Source organism: Pelophylax lessonae (genome assembly GCF_965119305.1).
Source record: "Pelophylax lessonae genome assembly, chromosome: 12".
Taxonomy (NCBI): Eukaryota; Metazoa; Chordata; class Amphibia; order Anura; family Ranidae; genus Pelophylax; species Pelophylax lessonae.
In genome coordinates this window covers 52,123,564-52,151,304 of record NC_138779.1, presented here as the reverse complement: position 1 = coordinate 52,151,304, position 27,741 = coordinate 52,123,564, and the positions used below count along the sequence as shown (strand labels likewise).

Below are 27,741 nucleotides of genomic sequence, written 5' to 3'. Positions count from 1 at the left end.
AAGGTTCAAATATTTCCCCTTGTCTGGGATTTCAGAGTAGAATTGTATGCTATTATAAGAATTTTTTTTATCATTATGTTTGACCCTATACTTTATATAGCAATCCTTTGTGTTGTGAATGACTGGTGGTAAACTAGTTGGATCTTTTTATATTGGTTATTATTGTTCTGATATGTTCCACCTGCATTGTGGACCTTTTTGAGGTCATATTTTGCCTACAACTTGTATCCTTTTTGGAAAAACCTTTCAAAAAATCTATTGAGCCCATGTTCACATTGGGCTGATTTGACATTCGATTTGACATGTCAAATCGGAGCCTATTGCTGGCAATGGCACTTTCTGAATCAGTGCGACATTGATTTTGCGGCGTCACACCAATTCCCAAAAAGTTTCTTCACTACTTTTGGCAACTTCGGGGGGGGGGGGCGATTTCAAATAGACATCTGTGCAGGAACACGCACGGATGGCTATCAAATCGCCCCTGAAGTCAGACTGAAAATGCCGGTCTGAGCTGGCACGATTTCAAACCTGCCCTCAGTGTGAACCTAGACTGAAACAGAAAAGTGATTGTGAAAGCATTCCAGCTCACAGCATAGCTTGGAGAATCTTAGAAGCATTTGGCAATCACCTAGTTGAAGCACAACCCTAAGGCAGCCATACATGAATAGAAATTCAGCCGGTGCAGTCAGGACCAGCCGAATTTCAAACTATGCATGGGCAGGCTGTCAGGTTTTTCCCAGTCGATCAGTGCTGCCATCTGTCAGAATAAAATATCTCTACAGGAAGGATTCCCCCATCCACATTAAGCTGATTGGAAAAAAAAAAATTAATAAAAAATGAATATTGTATGGGCGGCTTTAGAGTATACCAGATTGAATGCATGAAGTGCACCTGTCTGTGTGTCCAGCCAGCTAGCTTTTGGTGAGTATCCTTCTAATGATGGCTGGACTATAAACAGGCTGCAATACCTATTTTTTCATCCTTTCTGCCTTTATCTGCAGGATTCTAATGTCATGTATGTATGTAAATCACTGCTGATAGATCCTACACTTTGTACTGACGTGTCGTGACTTGCCATGTCAGCAAAAGGGAACACTATGCACAATTATGTGGAAGGAAGATTCCAGTGACCGTACAAGTCTGCAAGTGAAAATTTCTTGCATGTCCTTGTACACAGCAATGTTATAATAAAAACAACTGTAACTGTTTTTAAAAAAAATAATAATAATCTGTTTGCTGCTGACAGCATTTTCCATATTCACCACTGCCTAATGTAGTGTGCTGTCAGTGCAAGATGCAGTGGTGTTGCTGAGCAGTGCGTGTTTGATTTAAAGTGATTGTAAAGTCTTGTGTTTTTTTTTTTTTTTTTAATAACAAACCTGTTACACTTACCTTCTCTGTGCAGTTGATTTTGCACAGGGCAGCACAGATCCTCCTCTTCTCGGGTCCCTCTTCGCTGCTACTGGCCCCTCCCTCCTGTCAAGTGCCCCCAAAGCAAGCAGCTTGCTATGGGGGCACCCCGAGCCGAGCTGCAGCTCTGTGTGTCCATTCAGATACAGAGCTGTCAATCAGCTCTGCCCATCTCCCTCTTGATTGGCTAACTGCCTTTGACAACAGCTGGAGCCAATGGCGCCGCTGCTTTGTCTCAGCCAATCAGGAGGGACGGCTGAGGGATTCGTGGATCGCTCTTGACAGAGATGGGACACAAGTAAGTATTAGGGGGGCTGGGCTGGCTGCTACACACAGAAGGCTTTTTATCTTTATGCATAGAATGCATTAAGATAAAAAACCTTCTGCCTTTACAACTCCTTTTAACACTGATTGGTCACAGGGTGAAAGGCAGCAGAAGGAGTGAGATATTACTATAGTGGATTTTGACAGTAGTAAATTATATTAGGAGAGGCAGTCCGTGCAGAATTTTTTTAAACTTGGCTTAATAACATATCTAAACCTACTAGACAGGCATCAGGATTTACATGGTTGAGATGTATCATCTGTGGATCAGTAGCTCAATCCCGAAAGTACCCTGATGATGTCTGAATGAATATGGCTCCATCCTTTTGAAGAAATACATGAAGCAATTGACCTTGGTTTACTAAAGGATTGGGGCATATTCACTCATTTCACTTACTGAATAAGGTGAAACAGTTTCACTTTCCAAAAAATACCCAATTGTCTGCAAAGAATATTTAAAAGATTTATTTTTGCTTGCACGTTTGGATGGATGAAGTCTGCACAACCTTATTAAACTAAGATATGTGAATATTCCCTATGCAAAGAAAATATTTACAATGCATAGAGAATTTTCCTTCGCCTGAATGGGGGTGGTGTTGAGCTGACCCTTATCATTGAATCATTTGCAAGCAAAATTCGTGTTTTGTCCCTTTTTAAAGTCAATATTCACTCTGCTCCCCCACATCCACTAAGGTAGATGAAAGTTGATTTTGAAGGTGAACACACTCTACTCCTTTAGTAAATCAGGGTCAGGGTCTTCATGTTTTCTCCAGAAAGATGGAGACATTTTTATTCAGGTAGTATCAGGGGGTTAGCATCTACTTTTGGGACCAAGATGCTGACCCACAGATTATACTCCATCGGCAAAAGATTACAATGCTTTGAGAAGTGATAAATACCAGTGTTACCCTTTACTTGGCATGTATGCACTATACAAATAATGTAAGGATAGGTCCACTTAATGCCATCATACCGTATAAAAATACCCACAGAAAATTTGCTAGCAAGCATGTAAGATTTTGGTTATACAGGTGCATCTCAAAAATTTGAATATCTAACTTAATTCATATAGCCAACGCGACTCATACTCCCTGTGTCTTCTTAAACACTGATGCCGAGAAGACATGTGACTGAGTTAATTGGAAATTCATGTTCTCGGTTCCTAAACACATTGGATTAGGGGACACAATGATGCATTGGATTGCTAAAATATATTCGAATCCAACGGAGTTCTCTCTGAACCTTTTCCCATTGGGAATGGAACAAGACAGGGATGCCCTTTATTCCCCCTCTTTTTTGCATTCTCTAGAATCTTTTCTCTTTAAGGTCTGACTTAACCCAGACATCCAGGGAATACCCGTGGGGGACAGCCAAAGCAAAATATCTGCATATACTGATGACCTACTCCTTTTTCCCTGATGAACCCTGTAGTTTCACTCCTGAATTTACTACGAGAATTTGATCAATATGGAGCTCTTTCTAACTTGAAAATAAACTTTGGCAAATCGGAGGCCATGGGGTTGGGGATTCCTCCCCCTCTTATCGACTTTACAATCAAGTTTCAAACTAAAATGGGCTTAATCTGCACTGAAATACTTGGGAACATACATCCCTCCTAAATTATCTAGAGTATGTGAACTTAACTTTCCACCTCTATTAGCCGCTACCCGCATATTACTAGAGAAATGGCACACAGGTCTACACTCCTGGTTTGGCAGATGCAACCTGCTGAATGTGTATTGTACCAAAACATTTATACCCATTAGGAGCTCTGCCAATCAAGATACCACCCCCCCCCCCAATATTTTAAATTGGTACATTCCCTCTTCGTTAAATTTCTTTGGGCAAATAAAAAACCTTGACTCTCACGCTGTCACCTCACTCTACCTAAAAATTGTGGGGGCCTGGCACTCCCTGACCTCTTGAAATACTACCAGGCAACACACCTGATTAGAGTAATTGATTGGCACCACCACCAATATTTCTAAGCTATGGATACATATAGAACAGGCACAAATGGAAATTCCGCTAAAAAGTGCATGATGGTGTTACCAAAATGTACCGCCGAAGTTGAATTCACACCCATTATTGAGCATTATGTTACAGATATCCCATAAAGCAAGTAAGCAAAATTCACTCATATCCCCAAAATCTCCATTATTTCAGATCACAGGGAACCCTCATTTTACCCCAGGCCTCAGGTCTTCTGAGTTTCTTGCTTTAAGTAAATCGGGCTATGACCAGGCCTCCCGATTTTTAATCTCAGGTAAATGGCCTTCTGTAGCGATGTTGACAAATAAGGAGGGATCTTATCAACTCCCCTTCTGGCAGGCTTTACAACTGCATAATTTCCTACATTCCATTCAGAACCCCTCAGAGTTTTGACCAGCGCCTAACAACATTTGAGGAATACTGTTCAGATACAGGTAATCTCCCACAGACTCTATCCAAAACGTACAGCCTACTAACTACACCGCCTGAACAGCCACATCTACCATGTATAAATAAATGGGAAACCGATTTACATTGTAAATTTACACCAGTTCAAATACAAAACATTATCAAGATCTCTCTCAGATCATCGATCTGCACAAAAATTCAAGAAACTAACTTCAAAATCTTAACTAGATGGTATCTTACCCCACATAAATTACTCCCCATAAATTACACAAGTACTATTGAAATACAACTGATCGCTGTTGGAGATGCCAGGAGGGTAGTGGGATGCTGCTACATATTTTCTGGTCCTGCCCTAAATTACTACATTACTGGACGGAAGCAAGATCTACAATTCAGAAATTCTGAGTACAAAATTCCTGATGACCCAGCTTTTTTTCTTCTACATGTTTCTAATATCCCTGCGAAACTGTATAAAAAATCCATTGTCTGTCACCTATTAAATGCCGCCAAATCATGTATCCCTCTTCACTGGAAGAATCGACTACCACCAACCATTGCAAACTGGCTACATAGAGAAGAAGATATAAATATAATGAAGTACTTGATACAGAGCAGCATAAACGAGAGCAATATCATAAGATTTGGGGGCTTTGGAATCTTTATTTTCTCTCGGAAGAGGGAACAAAGCTTTTAAACTCATAAATTACTATTAAAAAAAGAAAAGGGAAGAGAGAAAGAAGGAAGAAAAAAAAGAGAAAAGGGGAGGAAGAAGGAAAAGAATTAGATGACTCCGACTGCCAGAATCCATCACCAGCTTCCCCTACTGCCCCTCCTTCCCCCCCCCCCCTCTTCAACTACCCTCCCCTCCCTTTCATCTCGGCCCCCCCCCCCGATTATTTTTCTCTTTTCTTATCACAAGCCCCACCCCCCCCATCCTGATCCTGATCATTGGAAAGGGAAGGTACAAAGAAAGGATGGAAACAATTAGAGGAGTGGAATGCAAGATGGGGAAAGGGCAAGAAAGTTCAATAAAATAGTTGATTCATACTTTCTCCGAGATACTGAAAACCCCCACTCATGGATATATTCATTGATGATTTAAGTACCTCCAGACTGTCCTGCAGTTAAACATGTATATCGTTTGAATGTACTACACACTTCTTCTCTTTCCTTATCTGATTCACATGTAATTACTGTAATGATTTGATTTGACCCTTCCCGGGTCTCAAAGTTATATTTATATACAGTGCCTTGCAAAAGTATTCGGCCCCCTTGAACTTTGTGACCTTTTGCCACATTTCAGGCTTCAAACATAAAGATATAAAACTATAATTTTTTGTGAAGAATCAACAAGTGGGACACAATCATGAAGTGGAACGAAATTTATTGGATATTTTAAATTTTGTTAACAAATAAAAAACTGAAAAATTGGGCGTGCAAAATTATTCAGCCCCTTTACTTTCAGTGCAGCAAACTCTCTCCAGAAGTTCAGTGAGGATCTCTGAATGATCCAGTGTTGACCTAAATGACTAATGATGATAAATAGAATCCACCTGTGTGTAATCAAGTCTCCGTATAAATGCACCTGCACTGTGATAGTCTCAGAGGTCCGTTTAAAGCGCAGAGAGCATCATGAAGTACAAGGAACACACCAGGCAGGTCCAAGATACTGTTGTGGAGAAGTTTAAAGCCGGATTTGGATACAAAAAGATATCCCAAGCTTTAAACATCCCAAGGAGCACTGTGCAAGCGATAATATTGAAATAGAAGGAGTATCAGACCACTGCAAATCTACGAAGACCTGGCCGTCCCTCTAAACATTAACATGATAAACTCATAAACATTCACATCATACAAGGAGAAGACTGATCAGAGATGCAGCCAAGAGGCCCATGATCACTCTGGATGAACTGCAGAGATCTACAGCTGAGGGAGACTCTGTCCATAGGACAACAATCGTATACTGCACAAATCTGATCTTTATGGAAGAGTGGCAAGAAGAAAGCCATTTCTTAAAGATATCCATAAAAAGTGTTGTTTAAAGTTTGCCACAAGCCACCTGGGAGACACACCAAAAATGTGGAAGAAGGTGCTCTGGTCAGATGAAACCAAAATCTAACTTTTTGGCAACAATGCAAAACGTTATGTTTGGCCTCAAAGCAACACAGCTCATCACCCTGAACACACCATCCCCACTGTCAAACATGGTGGTGGCAGCATCATGGTTTGGGCCTGCTTTTCTTCAGCAGGGACAGGGAAGATGGTTAAAATTGATGGGAAGATGGATGGAGCCAAATACAGGACCATTCTGGAAGAAAACCTGATGGAGTCTGCAAAAGACCTCAGCCTGGGACGGATATTTGTCTTCCAACAAGACAATGATCCAAAACATAAAGCAAAATCTACAATAGAATGGTTCACAAATAAACATATCCAGGTGTTAGAATGGCCAAGTCAAAGTCCAGACCTGAATCCAATCGAGAATCTGTGGAAAGATATGAAAACTGCTGTTCACAAACGTTCTCCATCCAACCTCACAGAGCTCGAGCTGTTTTGCAAGGAGGAATGGGCAAAAATTTCAGTCTCTCCATGTGCAAAACTGATAGAGACATACCCCAAGCGTCTTACAGCTGTAATCACAGCAAAAGGTGGCGCTACAAAGTATTAATAATTAATAATTTTGCACGCCCAATTTTTCAGTTTTTTATTTGTTAAAAAAGTTTGAAATATCCAATAAATTTCGTTCCACTTCATGATTGTGTCCCACTTGTTGTTGATTCTTCACAAAAAATTACAGTTTTATATCTTTATGTTTGAAGCCTGAAATATACTTTCGCAAGGCACTGTATATGTATTTATATATATATATATATACACAGTGGGTACGGAAAGTATTCAGACCCCCTTAAATTTTTCACTCTTTGTTATATTGCAGCCATTTGCTAAAATCATTTAAGTTCATTCTTCTTCCTCATGAATTTACACATAGCACCCCATACTGACAGAAAAACACAGAATTGTTGACATTGTTGCAGATTTATTAAAAAAGAAAAACTGAAATATCACATGGTCCTAAGTATTCAGACCCTTTGCTCAGTATTTAGTAGAAGCCCCCTTTTGAGCTAATACAGCCAGGAGTCTTTTTGGGAAAGATGCAACAAGTCTTTCACACCTGGATTTGGGGATCCTCTGCCATTCCTCCTTGCAGATCCTCTCCAGTTCTGTCAGGTTGGATGGTAAACGTTGGTGGACAGCCATTTTTAGGTCTCTCCAGAGAAGCTCAATTGGGTTTAAGTCAGGGCTCTGGCTGGGCCATTCAAGAACAGTCACGGAGTTGTTGTGAAGCCACTCCTTCGTTATTTTAGCTTTGTGCTTAGGGTCATTGTCTTGTTGGAAGGTAAACCTTCGGCCCAGTCTGAGGTCCAGAGCACTCTGGAGAAGGTTTTTGTCCAGGATATCCCTGTACTTGGCCGCATTCATCTTTCCCTCGATTGCAACCAGTCGTCCTGTCCCTGCAGCTGAAAAACACCCCCACAGCATGATGCTGCCACCACCATGCTTCACTGTTGGGACTGTATTGGACAGGTGATGAGCAGTGCCTGGTTTTCTCCACACATACCGCTTAGAATTAAGGCCAAAAAGTTCTATTTTGGTCTCATCAGACCAGAGAATCTTATTTCTCACCATCTTGGAGTCCTTCAGGTGTTTTTTAGCAAACTCCATGCGGGCTTTCATGTGTCTTACACTGAGGAGAGGCTTCCGTCGGGCCACTCTGCCATAAAGCCCCGACTGGTGGAGGGCTGCAGTGATGGTTGACTTTCTACAACTTTCTCCCATCTCCTGACTGCATCTCTGGAGCTCAGCCACAGTGATCTTTGGGTTCTTCTTTACCTCTCTCACCAAGGCTCTTCTCCCCCGATAGCTCAGTTTGGCCGGACGGCCAGCTCTAGGAAGGGTTCTGGTCGTCCCAAACGTCTTCCATTTGAGGATTATGGAGGCCACTGTGCTCTTAGGAACCTTAAGTGCAGCAGAAATCTTTTTGTAACCTTGACCAGATCTGTGCCTTGCCACAATTCTGTCTCTGAGCTCTTCAGGCAGTTCCTTTGACCTCATGATTCTCATTTGCTCTGACATGCATTGTGATCTGGAAGGTCTTATATAGACAGGTGTGTGACTTTCCTAATCAAGTCCAATCAGTATAATCAAACACAGCTGGACTCAAATGAAGGTGTAGAACCATCTCAAGGATGATCAGAAGAAATGGAAAGCACCTGAGTTAAATATATGAGTGTCACAGCAAAGGGTCTGAATACTTAGGACCATGTGATATTTCAGTTTTTCTTTTTTAATAAATCTGCAACAATGTCAACAATTCTGTGTTTTTCTGTCAGTATGGGGTGCTATGTGTACATTCATGAGGAAGAAGAATGAACTTAAATGATTTTAGCAAATGGCTGCAATATAACAAAGAGTGAAAAATTTAAGGGGGTCTGAATACTTTCCGTACCCACTGTATATACATATATATATATATATATATATATATAATTAGAATATCATCAAAAGAGTTAATTTATTTCAGTAAATCAGTCAAAAAGCGAAACCCCTATATTCTATAGATTCATTACACACAGAGTGATATATTTCAAGCATTTCTTTTTTTTTAATTTTGAAGATTATGGCTTACAGCTACTGAAAACACATAATTCAGTATCTCAGAAAATTTTAAAATTACATATGACCAACAAAAAAAGGACTTTTAATACAGAAAAGTATGTCTATGTACAGTATAGTATGTGCTCAGTGCTTGGTCAGGGCTTCTTTTTACATGAATTTCTGCATCCATGCGGTGTGGCATGGAGGCGATCAGACTGTGGCACCCCTGAGGTATTATGGAAGCCCAGGTTGCTTTGATAGCAGCCTTCAGCTCAACCCCATTGTTGGGTCTAGTGTCTATCATCTTGACAATACCCCACAGATTTTCTATGGGGTTTAGGTCAGGGGAGTTTTCTGTCCAGTCAAGCACAGTTATACCAGGATCATTAAACCAGATATTGGTACTTTTGGCAGTGTGCAGCAGGTCCTGCTGGAAAATTAAATCCACATCTCCATAAAGATGGTCAGCAGAGGGAAGCATGAAGTGCTCTAGAATTTCCTGGTAGAGGGCTGCGCCGACTTTGGACTTGATAAAAAACAGTGGACCAACACCAGCAGATGATGCTAAACAGGACCACTCCAAGGAAAGCCAGAGCATGCACATGTTCTTCCTAACCACTATTCACTCTTGGCATTATAGTGGTATGCAGCAGGCTACACCTTCCTCACTCTAGCAATTAGACACACTAGAAATAAAAAAACAAAAAAACAGAATTGTCTTTACGTGACAAAATGTACAAGGGACTGCAACTAAAGAAACACAGGACATTCCCTGGAGATCAATCCTTTAAAGACATCATAAAGCAAGAATGGGAAGAACCATAATGGAGATTGTTCATACGGTCAGCAATAAAACGCATTTGCGGAAGAAGACATGCAAACCTGGGCCAAATGCCCCAAGGTAGACGCATCACTAGCAAAAATAGCAAACAAGTCGGACCATTCTTTTGAAGATTCCGGTACCTTAAAAGACCCAGTGGATAAGAAAGCAGAATCACTGCTAAAGAGAGCATGGGAAGTAGGAGCATCAAATCTTAACCCGATAATTAGTTACTAAAAACTATGCCCACCCTAGCAAGAGCCGTGGCTTTCGTAGCAGATGCTTCGGCTGAAGCAGTCAAAACTACGGCCAGGGCAACGGCACTGAAACTCTGCCAGGAGGGCCCTATGGCTCAGAGAGTGGACAGGGGACATTTCCTCCAAGAACAAGTTGTGTGGTATCCCCTTCACAGGTAACCTTCTCTTTGGACCAGATTTGGAGCAGGTACTTGACAGGTCATCGGATAGGAAAAAGGGGTTTCCGTGGACGAAGAAATATAAACAAAGCAAGATGCCCTTTCGGCAGCAATATAAAAACTATAAGCAATTTAAACCAGAAAGCGATGGTCCTTTCCAAGGGGGGGAAAATGGGAAAGACCTTTTCCGTAAGCCTTCTGGGCCCAACATCAAATGACATTTACATCCAGCAGGTGGGAAGCAGATTTCCTTCATTTACACACTAATGGCAAGAAATTACCACAAAGAAGTTTGTCCTTCACACGGCAGAACAAGGTTACAGCACAGAATTTTCCAACATCCCTTCCCTCACCCCCCAACCAGATTCTTGGTGACCTCACTTCCCAGAGACAAACAGAGGGCAGAGAGGTTTCTATCCTCCTTAGAAAACCTTTTAACAAAGAAAGTCATTGCTGCGGTCCCACAGGATGAACTAGGCAAGGGTTTCTACTCGACACATCTTTGCCAGGAATAAACTGTCCAGGACGTACAGGCTCCTTTTGAACCTAAAACCCCTCAACAAGAAAACAAAATGAAACTTTATGGAAGAAAAAAAAGAAAATAAAATATAAAAAGTTTTGGATGGGGTCTATCCTTGTGTCTCCCGCCCTGGTAGTCTGAAAGGGTCCCAGTGTAGGAGACCCCTAGGTGCATGCCCTGCTGTTTGCATTGTGGGTATAGTGCAGGGGGGTCCTGAGGCAGAGTGCAAAGCAGAGTCTCCCCTAAACCTGTGCCCTACCTTCCAGGGGGGTCCCCTTGCAGATGGTGGAGCATTGCAGAGGGTGCAGGAAAGATCCTGGCAGCATACTTCAGTGTTTGTAGCTGATGGTGGCCATTTTCCCTTAGTCTGGCTGGTCTCCAGTTGGCGGTCATGTTTGTGCAGCCGGATGATGTCACGGGCCATTTTCCCTTAGTCTGGGAAATGCTGGAGACAACTGAGGTCTTGTGTGGATGCCAAAGCTCCTCCTCTTCCTCAGTTTCCTCTTCCTGTGCCCGGGACCTATAAACAGGGGAATGATGATGCTGAGTTTGAATTCTCGGCGGAGTCTTTGGGTGTCCCTGTTCTCTCTCGCTCTGCTGATAGGTACCCAGAGCCTTGAGGGGACCCTTTAGTGGTGCCAAAATATTGTTTTTTGTACTGCAAGGTCTTCCTTTTTTATGGAGCCTCAGGGTAACATCTCCACCACTGACCCCCCTCATGAAGGTGGTAGATCCCTCGGAAACCCTGTCTTACCATGGTTGCATGGACGGCTGTTCTGCAGTCCTTAGTGTCCTGGGTGGAAGTGGCTGGTTCGGCATTGCAGCCAGTCTTTGCCTCAACCCTGGTGTCTCAGATTCTAACTGAATGGGCCAAGCTTTTGCGCCAGGGCCTGGGGCGTGAGCAGGTCCCCGCTGTCAATGTTGATTTAGCGGACCAGTTGGGCCATGGGCTGCAGTTTATTTGTGATGCAATGTGTAGGGGGGTTGTAATGCGCTTTAAGGTGTACTAAAACCATCTAAATCCATATATAAATAAAAAAGCCAATCATATATACATCCTATTTCATTTTGTGAATATAAATAATAAAGTGCTCATGTGCTTCAAGTCTTGGTGATGCAAGTAAACTTAATATCCAGTGCCACTGTGCATATCATAAATTATCATCAATCCTTTTTCATATATTGTTCATAGAATGAGGTGCCTTATATCCATGCTTAATTAAGAAAGTGTGCAAGTGCGCCAATAAAAGACTATAGTATAGAAGGTGCTTATATAAATATATAAAACATTATGCTTCTTCCAGTGTAAAATGATACAATAAGTGTCCAAAACTGATAAAAAAAAGTCAGAAAAACTAAAATAAAATAGAATATTAAGTGATCCGTAGTCCTTTCTATCTTCCTCCACCTTTATTTCCCCGTGTCTTGGGTATCTTCAGTGCATACACTTCTAGGTTCCCTATATGCTCAGCTTAATAAGGTAAGTAATATGCCTGTATCACTTATCCAGTAGTGCCTCTGGTTCCTATTCCTCTCAGCGTTGTTCGTCTCCTTCTGGGATGGTTCCTTATCTCCTGAGTGGTATCCGGTACTTTCTCCTATGTAACCTTCTCTCTTTCTATATCTTTCCTACTCGCGATTCTTTATTGCACATCTTAATCCTTATGGCTCATGTAAATGATAGGGGCCAACATAGTGTAGTCCTTCAAGGTATTTATTATACAAAAAAATAGCCAACTCACATTTAAAATCACGATCGAGCGTCTGCTGCGTTCTGTTCCGGGATCTGTGTCCCGTTCCGATACGTCACTTCCGGGTAATCCTACGCGTTACTTCACGGAGACACTGCAGTCCTTAGTGTCCTGGGTGGCTCCACCTGTACGGTCTCTTTTGCCTGCATGGGATTTAAATTTAATACTTTCAGTTCTCCAGAAACCTCCCTGAGAATATTCAGGAGATTCCCTTGCCTACGTTATCCCGGAAGGTGACATTCTTGGTGGCTATTACCTTGGCCAGCAGGGTATCGGAATTGGCGGCATTATCCTGTCGCAGTTCCTATCTAGTGGTCCATAGGAATAAAGTGGTTCTTTGTCCCTGTCCATCATTCCTGCCCAAAGTTGTCTCCGACTTCCATTTGAATGAGGACATTGTGTTGCCTTCCTTGTGTCCCAAGCCGGCTCATCCCAAGGAATTTGCTTTGCATAACTTGGATGTGGTTCGTGCGATGTATCTGGCATTTGGGATCTGACAGTCTTTTCGGAGGTCAGACTTGCTTTTTGTGGTTATGGGCGGACCAAGAAAAGAGCTAGCCGCTTCTTCGGCTACCATCTCCAGATGGATCAGTGACTCAGGCCTATTCCATTAAAGGACAGGTTCCACCTTTCCCTGTCATGGCGCATTCTACACAGGCACTGAGTGCTTCTTGAAAAATAAGGTGAGGTAAATTGGCGCAGCCTGACTTAAAAGTGTATGTATATATATATGGAAGGGGTTAAAATAATATACAATAAAGTGCTAGTGTGCAAACATGTCCCAGAAAAGTATACTGTAAGTAAAACTGTAAATATAAGATGTTTAAAATTCTAAAAATATTTGAAAATATTCTGGAACAATAAAATACACAGTGATTGTGAACACAAAGTGATAAGTGCAATAGAAGATAGATGACAATATACAATGTGCCAGTGCAAGATGTCCGGTGAAAGCACCAGACATAAAGTTGGCGGCTGCTTCCGGGACGCTACAAGGGATTCGCGGCCCCTACTGCATGAATGTTTGCCACGATTCTATGTGAGTACTATTCTTATTTTTTGCACAATAAAGAGTTTAAACGGTACATCACTATATGAGGTCTTCCTTTTGCATATTACCTCGGAATATCTCCAACACTTGAGAGGGGAATACCAGTTTTTATCCAGTGTATTGAAATTACATTGTCCTGCTGAGAGGAAGGATCCAGGGATATCTCTACCCACGAGTCCACCACTTAGGAACCGTTGAATATAGGCTATTATTCTAAGGCTCATTACCCCTGCAGGGGTGCATATCTCTGGTGAGTGCGGGATAGATTGGAGGGGTGCACGTTTTTTTTCACCCTATATTTATCACCCGGATCACTCCGAATATCACCTATCAATATTATTGAAGCACCACTGTTTATTTTGAAGCACTTTTTGGACTTTTTTTTATTTTTTTAAATGGTTTAATATATACAGTATATACACTTTATGTCTGGTGCTTTCACAGGACATCTTGCACTGGCACATTGTATATTGTCATCTATCTTCTATTGCACTTATCACTTTGTGTTCACAATCACTGTGTATTTTATAGTTCCAGAATATTTTCAAATATTTTTAGAATTTTAAACATTTTATATTTACAGTTTTACTTACAGTATACTTTTCTGGGACGTTTGCACACTAGCACTTTATTGTATATTATTTTAACCCCTTCCATATATATACATACACTTTTAAGTCAGGCAGCGCCAATTTACCTCACCTTATTTTTCATTATATGATATAGCCATCTCGACTATATTTTGAGGTAGGCTGCAGCCTAGTTCTTATCCATAAGCGCGGATACTTATACAACTTTACTGAGTGCTTCTTGGACTAGCCGGGGGGACTGAGAGGTTTTTTGTCTTTAAAACTTTATTTTTCAGATAAGGCTTCTGTGACCCGTGTCAGGGTCCGGACGGGTAGCAGGAGCGGAGCAGGGAGTGGATCCGCCGTGTCAGTGAGCGAATGGCATGGACCGTACCGGAGGATCGGTTCTAAGTAGTTACTGGTTTTCACCAGAGCCCGCCGCAAGGCGGGATGGACTTGCTGCGGCGGTAACTACCAGGTCGTGTCCTCCAGTAGCGGCTCAACCTCACTGACTGCTGAGATAGGCGTAGTACAAAAGGAACAGGCAAAGGCGTAGTCAGACGAAGCAAAGGTCAGGGCAGGCAGCACAGGTTCAAAGGCGGTAGTCGTTAGCAAAGGGTTCTGCAACAGGCAAGGGATACACCAACAAAGCTTTCACTAGGCAATAAGGCAACAAAGATCCGGCAAGGGCAGGAAGGGGCAGGTCACTTATATATGAAACAGGAAACAGGAAGGGAGGTTTGGGCCAGGCACCAATTACTGGTGCACTGGTCCTTTAAATTTCAAACAGCCGGCGCGCGCGCCCTATGGTGCAGGGACGCGCACACCGGGAACCGCGGGGAGCGGAGGAGAGAGCCGGAGTGGGCACAGGTGAGTGGATCTGGGACGAACGCCCCGAGCGCTCCGGTCCAGGAGCAGGGACCGGAGCACTCAGTGTTACACCCGGTTAAAGCTCCTGTGTCCTGGTGAAGGGCTCTTTTGTTTAGCCTTGGTTTTTTTTTTCCCACCCCTCATTTTCCTTTTGGCACTGCTTTTGGATGTCCCAGTAGTTATGATTTATGGAGCGCTGTCCGTCAATGAACAAAAGAGAAAAATTTGATTTTTGTCTTACCGTAAAATCCTTTTCTCTGATGTTCGAGGGACACAGCTCCAGAATCTTCTTGATCATTGAGTTATGCTGCTCCCTACAGGAGCAGGACACTAGGCAGGAAAAAGCTTTACCACGCCTATGGGGTAGTCCCAGGGGGTATACTCCCACTTCCTGCTATAGGCATTCAGTTTTGTTGCAAGCAGTGTCAGAAGAAAAATAACCCCACTCAATGTAGGGGTGGGCGTTGTGTCTGTCAATGAACATCAGAGAAAAGGATTTTCCTATAAGACAAAAAATCTAATTTTCTCTTCCGTTGATTGACAGACACAGCTCCAGAAGCTTCTTGACCATTGGGACGTGACGTCCCAAAGCGGTATCAAAATGAAGAGTGGAAAAATAGCAGAAAAAATCCCAAGGCTAAATCTAGCCAACCAGGTAACATGGATCTCACCAGAAACAACTGGAGCTCACCTAAAAACAATACACCCTCAAAGAGGACCAAGTCCTCTCAGACAGCAGCCTGCAAAACCTTGTGGCCAAAAGCAGCATCCGTAGATGCCAACACATCATCTACTTTGTAGAATTTTGTGAAAGTGTGCATAGACGACCAGGTGGCCACCTTGCAATCCTGCATCATTGACGCCTGATGGCGGAAGTGCCAGGAGACACTAAGCACCATGTAGAGCGCACCTTAACAGGGAAAGGAGGAACCTGACCCTTGATTGAATAGGCCTGCACTACCATCTGTACGATTCATCTGGTAATGGTCACGGCAGATGCGGCCAACCCCTTGCAAGGTCCATCCGTAAGAACAAAAAGTGAGTCTGATTTCCTAAATGACTCGGTTGCTGCTAGGTACACCCTGATCGCCCGAACCACATCAAGAGAATGCAAGGCAATCTCCTTAAGATGCTTAGGCTTAGGACACAGGGAAGGCAACACAATGTCTTCATTCAGATGAAAACCAGAGACAACATTAGGCAGAAGCGGACTTGTTTGTAGGTCTGGAAGGACTTGCTCTTGGCTTACCAGGCCATGTTCTCTTGGGACCTCAGGAGACGTTCCGAACGGGTTTGGATCCTCTTTCATGAGAGCCTGAGGGATGAAAAAAACACTTATGAGCCGAGAAAAATACCCACACAGGAGATCCCCCATGAGGAGAGATCCGCAAAGGCCTTCGTGGAAGCTTGGTCCACAGACCAGCATTTCAGCCATATCATGCGCTGAAGGACCACTGCTGTCAGACAGCCTAGAAACTAAGGGAGCTGCATCCAGAGAGGCGTCGCAGAGAAACGGCATCCTCTGGACCAACTGGTCCCCCAGCTCCACAAAGGCAAAAGCTTGCCCACTCCGTCAAGGTCTGGGACACCAAGGCAATGGGGAACACCGGCCTAAGGACTTAACCGGCCATAATAAACATGTGCCAGACCAAGGTCTCCGCTTTCCTATAAAAAGGATCTTTAAAAGTCGGAGACACCTCCACCGGAATTGGGGTGGATTTGTTCAGTCTGGAAACCAGGGAATCCACCATAGTTGGGACCGTCCACTTTAACAGAAACTCTTCAAAAGGGTAACTTCTAGTGAAACGCTTAGGAACTACCACGTTGCGTTTAGGGTAACCCCACTGATTCACGACAATTTTTTCAAAATAGGCAGGAAAAGAAAAAACTTTTTGCCACTCTAGAGGATGTTGAGTACTGAAGGTGACCGGTGCCTCCGACGCAGCTGCATCCTCCATTTTTAAAGTTTCCCGCACCGATACAATCAGTGCCCCCATCAGCGCTTTTTCATGTGCGATTGTAGTAAGGAATAGAAATCATCCTCCCTATCAGAGCACTCAGGGTGCGTGGATGCAGACCCAGCTGGGTGTCTCACGCCCATGGCAGGCCATATCTGACTCAGAATCTGAGGAGGCAGGTGAGGGCAGTGGACGCTTTTTGTTGGTCCTTTATTGCAGGACCAAATTAACCTTGGACAGTAATGACTCCAGAGCCGCCGCCATCGCAGACAGGGTGGACTGGGACCCAGAAGGGTCCACCGCCTCGGAGATGGGATCAGGGGGTGAAATTTGCTCCAGGGACTCCATGTTAACCAGGGAACCACACAGGCAATCAAGAAAAACACTCAGTGTTCCCCCCCCCCCCGCCTACAAGTCCCTGCACAGCTGACTCACTGCTATAGCAGAGAGAGGGAGATCTGCCCAGTGCACCCACAATAACTCACCACCTCCGGTCAGAGCACAGAGGAGAGCGCAGGAAGCTGTACACCATGCGGCGATCAGAGAGAAAAAGGAAGTCCAGGAGTCAGCACTAGAGGTCCACCGCCACAATCACCGCCCACATGGTTCCAAAAACATGGCCGCCATTCTATTCAAAGGGAAACCACATGAAAATGCCCGCTGAATACACAGCAAGCCAGCCATGGCAAAATGGCAGCACCCACGTGGCTCCTGTAACCCACGGGACACCAAGGGAAATCTGTATGGTAAAGGGGGGCCCTGGTAGGAGCCCCCACCAAGATACCACCCAACAGACGCCCCCCATCGCCCGCTCGACACCCCCAAATGAACAGGTATGGCCACCCCCTGGGGGAAATGGAGGTAGAGCTAGGTGTGGGTAGATGGGGGCGGTCCACAGGGAACCCTGACATATGGGGGGGTGCTGTCTGGGAAGGAGGGGAACTCGGGGGTCCAGCCGTCCCAGGGAGGGGCCCACGTAAACCCAAAACGAATGCAGTGCATCTAGCACTAAAATTCTTCCAAGCACTGATCAAGGACAAACCTATCCAAATATAAACGGACAATGCTACAACTGTAACATACATAAATCCAGATCCCCTCAAATCATGTCTACAGCAGACACAATCCTGACATGGGCAGAGGCGAACTTCGAGTCGTTATCCGCCATACACCTGAAAGGGACAGAGAATGTCCTAACAGATTGCCTGAGCAGAAACATGGTGCAACACAAGAAATGGTCCCTAGACCAGACAACCTTTAATTGGATCGTGCAGATCTGGGGGACACCTTCGGTAGACCTATTTGCATCAAAGCACAACAACCAGGTCCCGAGGTTCTTTTCCCCAAGGTACAGGAACACGGGGGTGAATGCCCTGGCACAAGACTGGTCATTCTCGCTATGTTATGTATTCCCCCCAACATTCCTGATCCCCAGGGTCATCAAAAAATCAAGAAGGCAGCCACAGTCATCCTGGTCACCCCCTACTGGCCTTAAAGAGCATGGTTCAGCCATTTAAAGAACATGAGCAGTCGGCCGCACTTCCCATTGCCATGCAAAAACAGGATTATTATCGGGCACCCGAACATCAAATTACCGAAGCTTTCAGCCTGGCTCCTGAAAGGATAATCTTACAGAACAAAGGCCTATCAGACAAAGTAGTGAATACCATCTTGGCTAGTAGGAAGAAAGTAACCCACGACTTCCTCCCTCTTTGTTCTATACAGAGGTCATCAAGCTAAGAAGAGCTCTATATCGTGATAGATTAAAATGGGCATTGTAACGGCCCAAACCAGTCCCAAAGTCTACATCCGCCTGAGGGTATCACAGCCCACTCTACTAGAGCTTGGGCCTCCTTTGCAGAAAAAGCAGGGGCTACGTCAGGGCAATGACATGGTCGAGCTTTAAGATCTTTGCAAGGCACAATCCAATTCACCGCCTGTCCAGCCAAGCTCAAACTGTCGGTAGGAGAGTTCTCCAGGTGGTAGACCACCCCCCTAGTAAGTATTCCTTTCTACATCCTCTCAGATGTTGCCCTGGAAGACGACTTGAGAAAAATATAGTTGGGTACCTGGTAACTCCTTTTCTAGGAAATCTTCCAGGGCAGCACTCGTTCCCTCCCTGAAAAAAAAAAGGGGGGGGGTGGGAAGGGAAATTATTTGGTTTCAGTGAAGAGGCATAATAATCACCTGTTATTCCTTCGGTACTTTTATATTACTGAGGCAGGCAGGTATATCTTTTTATAATGGTGGACAATGTGTTTCCTGTTTACAGTTGGGAGGAGCCCTATCTCTCAGATGCTGCCCTGGAAGGCTTCCTAGAAAAGGTGGTTCAGGTACCTGTTTTTTCTTTTGGAATTGAATTACTGAAATAAATTTAACTTTTTGATATTCAAATTTTTTGAGATGCACCTGTACGGTACAGTATTGCTAGAACTCAATCTATCACAAAACTATTCATTTTTTCGGTCCTTTCATTTTGAAGTCTTCATGACACATCCGTAAAGGTGACCCATGATCACAGTATTGATGGACCCTGAGCAGTTCTTTTTTTTTTTTTTTTATCAACTTCTACTGAAAGTAAGCAGAAAATATAAACATATTAGCCTACCAGATATTACAGCAGCAATTTATTGTATTGAAATGTATTACAATAAAAAAATGTTATATATATACATTGGATAAGAAATTCAGACATTAGATGCTGTCACTTCGAAATCTTTTCAGTTTCATTCTGTTGATCAATATTCCACAGTAAAGAGTCAGAGGTTTTGGCTGCTTTTATCTAATCCTCAGACACATTGCTGACCACAGCCTAAACTGTATGGAAGATGCAGAGGGACCGAGCACTGTACTGCAAAGAATTATACTACGTGGCTGCACTCAGAATTAATTTATTATTGTGATATCACATTAGGGGCATGTCAACACCAGAATATATGTGTTGTTGCACATTCTTACATTATCAGCTGCTGCTTGAAAATGCAGCCAAGTGTGTGAGAACTCCTGTAGGGTGAAGGAACTGCGGCCTGGCCTTTGCTGTCTGATTTAGAGTCTGATTTTATTCAGGGCTTTCATGCAGGGGAACCTCATAGTGATTGTGTTACATTGTAAGCCATAATGGTTTATAATTCTCATGTAGAATAATATCAAGTAGCCCATTTCAGCAGAACTGTAAAAAAAACAATATTTGTCTGTTGTGTAATGCAGATCTCTATTGCTCAGCCGTGTCATGAAATCGCTTTGTACCAAGTTCACAATCGGGTTTCTAATTAGGCGAAAACATCTCAGCAGTGTTCGGATCAGGCCGCTGTTTAGCTGTGCGTTGTCTCTGGTGGATGCTCTTGCTACATTGTAAACACAACATTATGACTTTGTATGCACTTTGGTAATGGCAGAAATATAGCAGGGTGTATAATTGCTTATGCCAAGCTTTGTCTGTAATTGTCTTGTAGTGTGCAGCAACCGTGCCAACCAACAGAGGAATAACAAACAAATCACCACTCTGTCTCTAAAGACTTCTTTATCTTCAGAGGGCACACATTCACCTTCTGATGTGTCTCAGATAAAAGTATGTTGCTAAAACATTAGTAGGGAACTTAAAGGCCCAATCCACCCAAAAAAAAAAAAAAAAAAAACTTCAGTTTTTAATAAATGCTGAACCATTAAATTGTACACTTTTTAATTGGAGTATAGCATCAAGTCAGTTAAACTCCTGGGATATTGATCTATTTAGTTTAGTAGCAGAGGTGATTGTTAATCAGTTTCAGCTACTTTGGTGTTAATGAAATTACCTTGTGCACTAGAAGGGCAACAATGAGACGACCTCGCACTAGTTCGGCAACAATGAGAGAACCTCCATAACAGGAATGGTTTTTACAGGTGGGAGCCACTGACCTTTTTTTGACTGTTTTTCACTAGTTTTGCATTTTGGCTAGGGTGAGTGTCCCTACTGGTAGTATGAGGTGATACCTGGACCCTATAGAGATTGCACAGGCAGTCCAACTCCTCCAGGATGGCACATCAATATGTGCCATTGCCAGATGTTTTGCTATGTCTCCCAGCACACTCTCAAGAGCGTGGAGGACATTCAAGGAGACCGTCAGTTACACTAGGAGAGCTGGACAGGGCCATAGAAGGTTCTTAACCCATCAGCAGGACCTGTATATGCTCCTTTGTGCATGGAGGGACAGGATGAGCGCTGCCAGAGCCCTGCAGCAGGCCACTTGTTTGAATGTCTGACCAAACAATCAAAAACAGACTTCATGAGGGTGGCCTGAGGGCCCGATGTCCTCTAGTGGGCCCTGTGCTCACTGCCCGGCACTGTGGAGCTCGATTGGCATTGAATGCCAGAATTGGAAAACATTATAGAGAAGCCGTGGAGACCGTTATGCTGCATGAAACATCGTTCACCATGACTGGTTTGGTAGTTGGTCAGTGATAGTCTGGGGAGGCATATCCATGGAGGGATGCACAGACCTCTACAGGCTAGACAATGGCACCCTGACTGCCATTAGGTATTGGGATGAAATCCTTGGACCCATTGTCAGACCCTGTGCTGGTGCAATGGGTCCTGAGTTCCTCCTAGTGCACAACAATGCCCGGCCTCATGTGGCGAGAGTATACAGCCAGTTCCTGGAGGATGAAGAAATTAATGCCATTGAATGGCCCCCACGCTCACCTAAACTAAATCAAATAAAACACCTCTGGGACATTCTGTTTCGGTCCATCCAACGCTACCAGGTTGCACCTCAGTCTGTTAAGGAGCTCTGTGATGCCCTGGTCCAGATCTGGGAGGAAATACCCCAGGACACCATCCGTCTCATTAGGCGCATGCCTTGACATTGTAAGGCATGTATACAAGCACGTGGGGGCCATAGAAACTACTGAGTACCATTTTAATTTCCACCAAACTATTTGGAATCCTTTCGTTCCTAACACATTACCCAGTCCATATCAGTACAGATATCCAGCATGAGATTTTTCCCCATTAAGATCTGATGTGTTTTCAAAGTGTTCCTTTACTTTTAATATTCAAAATCAATAAAAAAATTTGGCTTTATATACACTGATCAAAAAAATTAAAGGTTAAAGCCAGTCCTGTGATTTATTTATATATATATATATATATATATATATATATATATATATATAGAGAGAGAGAGAGAGAGAGAGCGAGAGAGAGATTTTCCTTTACTCCCTGTCACATTGGAGTGATTTTCTCTCACTTTGATATGCCAAAGTGAGGGAAGTCCCCTATTAAGCTGGCTATACACTGGTCAGAATTTGCTCACTGAATTTTGACCAGCGTGTGGGCTCTCACGCTTATTTCATCGCACAGGTCCCATCCAGCTCTTGGGTACAACCCCTCCGGGCTATTTCAATGTCTGTCGAAGGCCTTGTATGTGTCTCTGCACATTGTGAGTGCTACTCCTTTCTATTTCTTTTCTTAAAAATCACTGCCAATATTACACCATTGGATCTTCTTTGCATATATTTCATATCTATATTTTCAGAGGTCTACCACATCAGGTGATGAGACACTCGATTAGGCATAAGGGTGATGCTCTTTGGTGGTGGCCCATGGTGGAAAACTTTGAATACTGTGGAAGACTTGCATCTACTTGTGGCAAATGAACTGTGGTGGTGGTCTGTCTTTTTTTTTTTTTTTTTTTCTCGACACTTATAATCTGATTGAATGATATACGGACTGTTCGCACATATTCATTTATTTATTTTTTTTACTTACAACAAGTTAATAGTACCTGTCTATCATTGGGGATGTACTCCCTATTATATTATTCCTATAGTAACCTGTGCTGGCACTCTCTATTCCACACACACAGAGCTCTGCAGGGAGCAATGTAGGACTGAAGTCAAAACACGGACACAGGATAATGCATCACTCCTTTTTTTTTTTTTTACTTCCTGGTTCACTATCTTAAATACAATATATTATTAGGATATGACTGAGCAATGTTTACAGCATTACACCAATAGAAGTGTCCATCCATATAAAGACCAACCCATTACTTGTCACCAGTAAAAACAAACCCACCTTCATAGACTTGTTATGGTTTTTGTCTTTAGTAACACCTACTAGTAAGTCATACACATCTCTTTAGAGTTTATCTTTGCTTTTCTACAATCTCAGTTAAGCCCCGTACACACATACCGATTGTCGGCCGTAAATATTCGGCCGACGACCGATCGGCCAATTGTAGGCTTGTTAGTATGATGCTTCCGACAGCCGACAGCGCATTTTCGGCCGAACAGAATCTGTCGTGCAGACTTTAAAATTTTTGTTGTCTGTCACCAGAACGGCCGATTGTTCGCCAGTTAGTACAGATTTCGGCCGACAGACAGCAGATTAGCAAGACTGGGCATGCTCAGAAAAGAAAAAAGACAAGGAAAGTTAACCATCACATGACATCACTTCTGCAGTCGGCTGTTGTTGGCCGACAAAATTCGTGTGCAGTCTTTTGCAGTTTTCAACAGACACGACAGCCCTGGACAAAAGACGGCCGATCGTTCGGCCGACGATCAGTACGTGTGTACGGGGCTTTTAGTTCCAATTATGTCCCAGGCTCAATTTCTGGGAAACATTGCCATGTTATCTTTACTACAACAAATTCCTCGGTGTTGCCACATATTAAGATTGTCCGCTAAAACCCATTGTTAAAGAGGCACTCTAAGTTATAGCAAAGGACAGACTGAAGCCCATGTTTAAGGGGGCGCAACTTTACAGTGATTATATGGGATTGTTTTCACACTTTACCTTTTTTTTTGCACATGCTTTATGATTGTGTAATTTTATGAGCTTTGTTGTTTATATGCACATTTGAGTCTAAATTTGGTAATTTATATTAAAAAGCGCTTCATTGTTAGTAGGTATACATGTATTGATATTAGTGTTGTGATTTGCACTGTGAGTGATAGCTGCTCTTTCAAGGTTTTTATTATTTTGTATGGTAGTGTATTTTTTAAATAGCACAGGATTTTTGTATATCATTTTTATGTGTCCATTGAGTAGAATGAAAATAGATAAAAATGGTTTTAAGCTCTGCTACTGTCATCTCTGATGTAATGTAATTTGTGTGCTGCCTGCAGGGTGGAAGGCGGGGGCCGTATTCATTAGTATTGCATTCTGCTTTGGAATGTTGTGGTATCTTCATGTGGAGCCATACATACCGAGGTATGTACACATTTCCTCCAAATATACCCACACTGGTATGTAATAAGATAGAAAAACCTTTATTGTTGCAAATCTAGAAGATGTCTAGCATAAAAGTCCAAGCATTTCCCCCATGCCAATGGTGCCATGGGGGGTAGAACAGCCAGCCATAGAATGGTTTTATCTCCTGGTACTCAAGTGAACGCTTATGCTTCTTTTACACATTTCCAACCAGGCCAGTCAACTTCATCCAATCACCATGCAGGGTGTCAAGGATGATGATGGTTGTCCAAAAATAAAGAATAATGTAATTGTTGGTGAAATTACATTCTTTTTTATTTCTATATTCCAGTCCCCACAGTACCAATTCACATCTTCATCCATGTAACTTAAACAGTTTTTTGTCCCAGATTTACTGGCACAATGGCAAATGGACTATGGAAATAAAACAATTGTTTTTCACAAACTTTCACTCCTCCTGCCTTATTTTCTTAGATAATCAACATTTTCCTTAACACCATCCTTGGTGATTGGATTCAAGTAATAGATTTACCCATGTGTCTATGTATTCTGAATGAAAATGAAGAAGTACCTTGGATAAGCTGTGAAATGTCTTTATCATTACAGAACAATTCCAGTTAATTGTGACCAACTACTACTTGGTATACTGTGAAATGTCAGCCATGACAATAAATGTTTCAATAAAGTGAAATTGCGATGAGGGTCAAGTGGGAGGCACTGGCTTTATTTTAACCCATTAATGACATGGTCATATATATATATATATATATAACATAATATATATGCACCTGGGTTAATGCTGGAAGCACGCTCTATAACGAGCTTGCAGCATGAAGATTGAGCTGTCGATTACTCCCAAAAACACGATGGCCCTGCACAACCCACCCCTGTACTCTTTCTCTATGGAATGGAGAAAACGTTACATTAATCTTTTTCCCCTAGCCAGTATGTGTGTAAAAAAATAAATAAATAAAATAGATTGAGCTGGATTTAGGTGGGTGCCGAGGGGTCATAAGCCAGGATTAGTGTTTTTAGGTAGGATTAAAAAAATGGGATTTTTGACTTACCGTAAAATCCATTTCTCTGATGTAAATTGATGGACACCGCTCATGATCTTCTTAGTCCCAGGGGGTATACTCCCCCCTTCTTAGTCCCAGGGGGTATACTCCTCTCTGCTATAGGTACTCGGTTTTGTTACAAGCAGTGTCAGAGAAAATTCAACTCCACAGAGGGGTGGGTGCTGTGTCCGTCAATGAACATCAGAGAAATGGATTTTACCGTAAGTGAAAAATGTAATTTTCTCTTTTGTTCATTGACAGACACAGCTCCTGATCTTCTTAACCATTGGGACGTCCCAAAGGAGTTTTAAATATGAGGGGTGGGAACAGCGAAAAATAAATTAGCCAACCAGGTAGACAGGAGCTCAACCAAATCAAGTGTATCCCACCTGAAAAAAAACAATACACCCCCAAAGAGGACCAGGTCCTCTAAGCAGCAGCATTGCAAACTTTGCAGCTTAATGAAGCTTAAGAAGATGGCAACACATACACTTTATAGAACTTTGTGAAAGTGTGCCGATGACCAGGTGGCCGCCTTGCAAACCTGCGTCACCGGCGCCTGATGAAGTCCCAGGAGGCACTGAGCGCCCGAGTAGAATGCCCCTTGGCAGGGAAAGGAGGAACCTGACCCTTGATGGAATAGGCCTGAACCACAGTCTATCTGATCCATGTGGAAATGGTCGCAGAGGAAGCGGACAACCCTTCCAAGGCCCATCTGTGATCACAGATATTGAGTCTGATTTCCTAAAACACTCCATAGCTGCCAGGTACACCCTAATCGCCCGGACCACATCCAAGGCATGCAAAGCAATATCCTTTGGATGTTTTGGCCTGGGATACAGGTAAGGCAACACGATGTTCATTCAAATAAAAATCAGAGACAAGCTTTGGAAGAAACGACGGACAGAGGCGAAGAACCACCTTATCTCTGTGAACCGCCAAGTAAGGTGAACGACAGGATAACGCAGCCAATTCTTACACCCTGTATGCAGAGGTCATAGCCACCAAAAAGGCCACCTTCTGGGACAGCGTAAACAGGGGAATCTCTCTAACTTTCTCAAATGGAGGCTTCTGGAGGACTAAGAGCACCAAATTAAGGTCCCAAGGTGGTAATGGAGACCTCACTGAAGGAGCCAAGTGCCGAACTCCCTGAAGAAAAGTACGCACCAGGGAGTGTGTGGCCAAGGGCTGTTGAAAGAAGACCGCTAAAGCCGACATCTGGTCCTTAACACCCCCCCCCGTTGAAGGAAGGTCAAGATCCAAGCCACCAAAAAAGAACAAGGATGAACCCCAAGAGACTGACACCACGCAATGTACGTCTTCCACATACAATGGTAGATCTTCCTAGAAGTAGATTTCCTAGCTTTTAACAGTGTTGGAATCACCGACTCAGACAAACCTTTATCCTTCAGCACCCTGCATTAAACAGGCAAGCCATCAAAGCCAGCGACTGTAAAGCAGGATGAAAGATTGGTCCTTGGGACAGCAAATCCTTCCTGAGAGGAAGCTTCCAAGGAACGTTGGCAACCAGCCGCCCCAGATCAGTGTACCAAGTCCGGGGAGGCCAGTCCGGAGCCACAAAGATGACCAGAATCCCTTCTGCCTCTATCCTGCGTAGAAGTCTTGGCAGAAGCTTGAGAGGAGAAAAGGCGTAAATCAGACGATACTGACCCCACGGGGCCACCAGCGCGTCTATGGCATCCTCCAGAGGATCCCGTGACCAAGCCACAAACCTCTGCACCTTTCTGTTGAGCCCGGATGCCCACAGATCCACCTCCGGAATGCCCCACCGGAGACACAACTGGTGAAAAACCTCCGGGTAAGGGGACCACTCCCCTTGGTCCAGCGCCTGCCGACTGAGGTAATCCGCCTGACAGTTTTTCACCCTGGGAATGTGTACGGCAAAGAGGGCTGGAACAAACCGTTCTGCCCTACTTAAAATGCTGGCTACCTCCAGAGCCGCCGGGACACTTCTTGTACCACCCTGGTGAATGACCTAAGCCACCACCTTGGCATTGTCCAATTGAATGCACACTGGACATCCCTGAAGACGATCCCGCCAATGTTCCAGGCACAGTCTGATCGCTCGAAGTTCCAAGACATTGTTCGGTAGTCTGGACTCTTTGAGTGTCCAGATCCCCTGAGCAGAACTTTTGCCAAGGGCACCTCCCCAGCCGGACAGGCTGGCATCCGTGGTGACCACTGTTCAATACAAAGGGAGGAAGGATTTGCCCAGCCAAAGCGCTGAGACCGAAGCCACCATATCAGGGACTCTTTCGTTCCCTGCTCAGCCAGATCTGATTGTCCAGAGAATGGGCAGTCTTGTCCTATTTGGCCAGAATCTCCCTTTGCAGGGGCCTCGTTTGGAACTGTGCAAACGGAACCGCCTCGAAGGTAGACAGCATCAGGCCCAGCACCTGCATGCAAGTCCGGAGGGATACCCATTTGCTGGACTGCAGGAGATGAATTGCAGTCTGCACGTTCTGGATTTTGTCCAGAGGAAGGAACACTCTGGCTAAGGCAGAGTCAGACCCAGATAGTCCAGCTTTGTGGACGGAATCAGAGCAGACTACTAGAAATTCAGTATGCAGCCGAAGTCCCTCAGACTTCGTATGGTGATTTCCAGGTTTTCCACCGGAGCAGTAGGAGACTACGCTTGCAGAAAGAGGTCGTCCAAGTAGCCCAGTACCGCGATCCCCCCCGTTGGAGTAACCAGGCTAGCACCAGGGCTAACACTTTTTTGTGAA

The 27,741-nt window shown here is 43.7% G+C and overlaps 1 protein-coding gene across 2 annotated transcripts in view; it reads left to right on the top strand.

The window, feature by feature from the left end:
* Positions 1 to 27,741, top strand: part of LOC309568080 (CMP-N-acetylneuraminate-beta-galactosamide-alpha-2,3-sialyltransferase 4-like) — a 202,375-nt gene that overhangs the window by 119,537 nt on the left and 55,097 nt on the right. For both annotated transcript variants that reach the window (XM_082273652.1, XM_082273651.1), the window contains one exon: positions 23,852 to 23,936. In XM_082273652.1, coding sequence (XP_082129778.1) covers positions 23,852 to 23,936 — 85 coding nt within the window. The remainder of the gene's footprint in view (positions 1 to 23,851; positions 23,937 to 27,741) is intronic.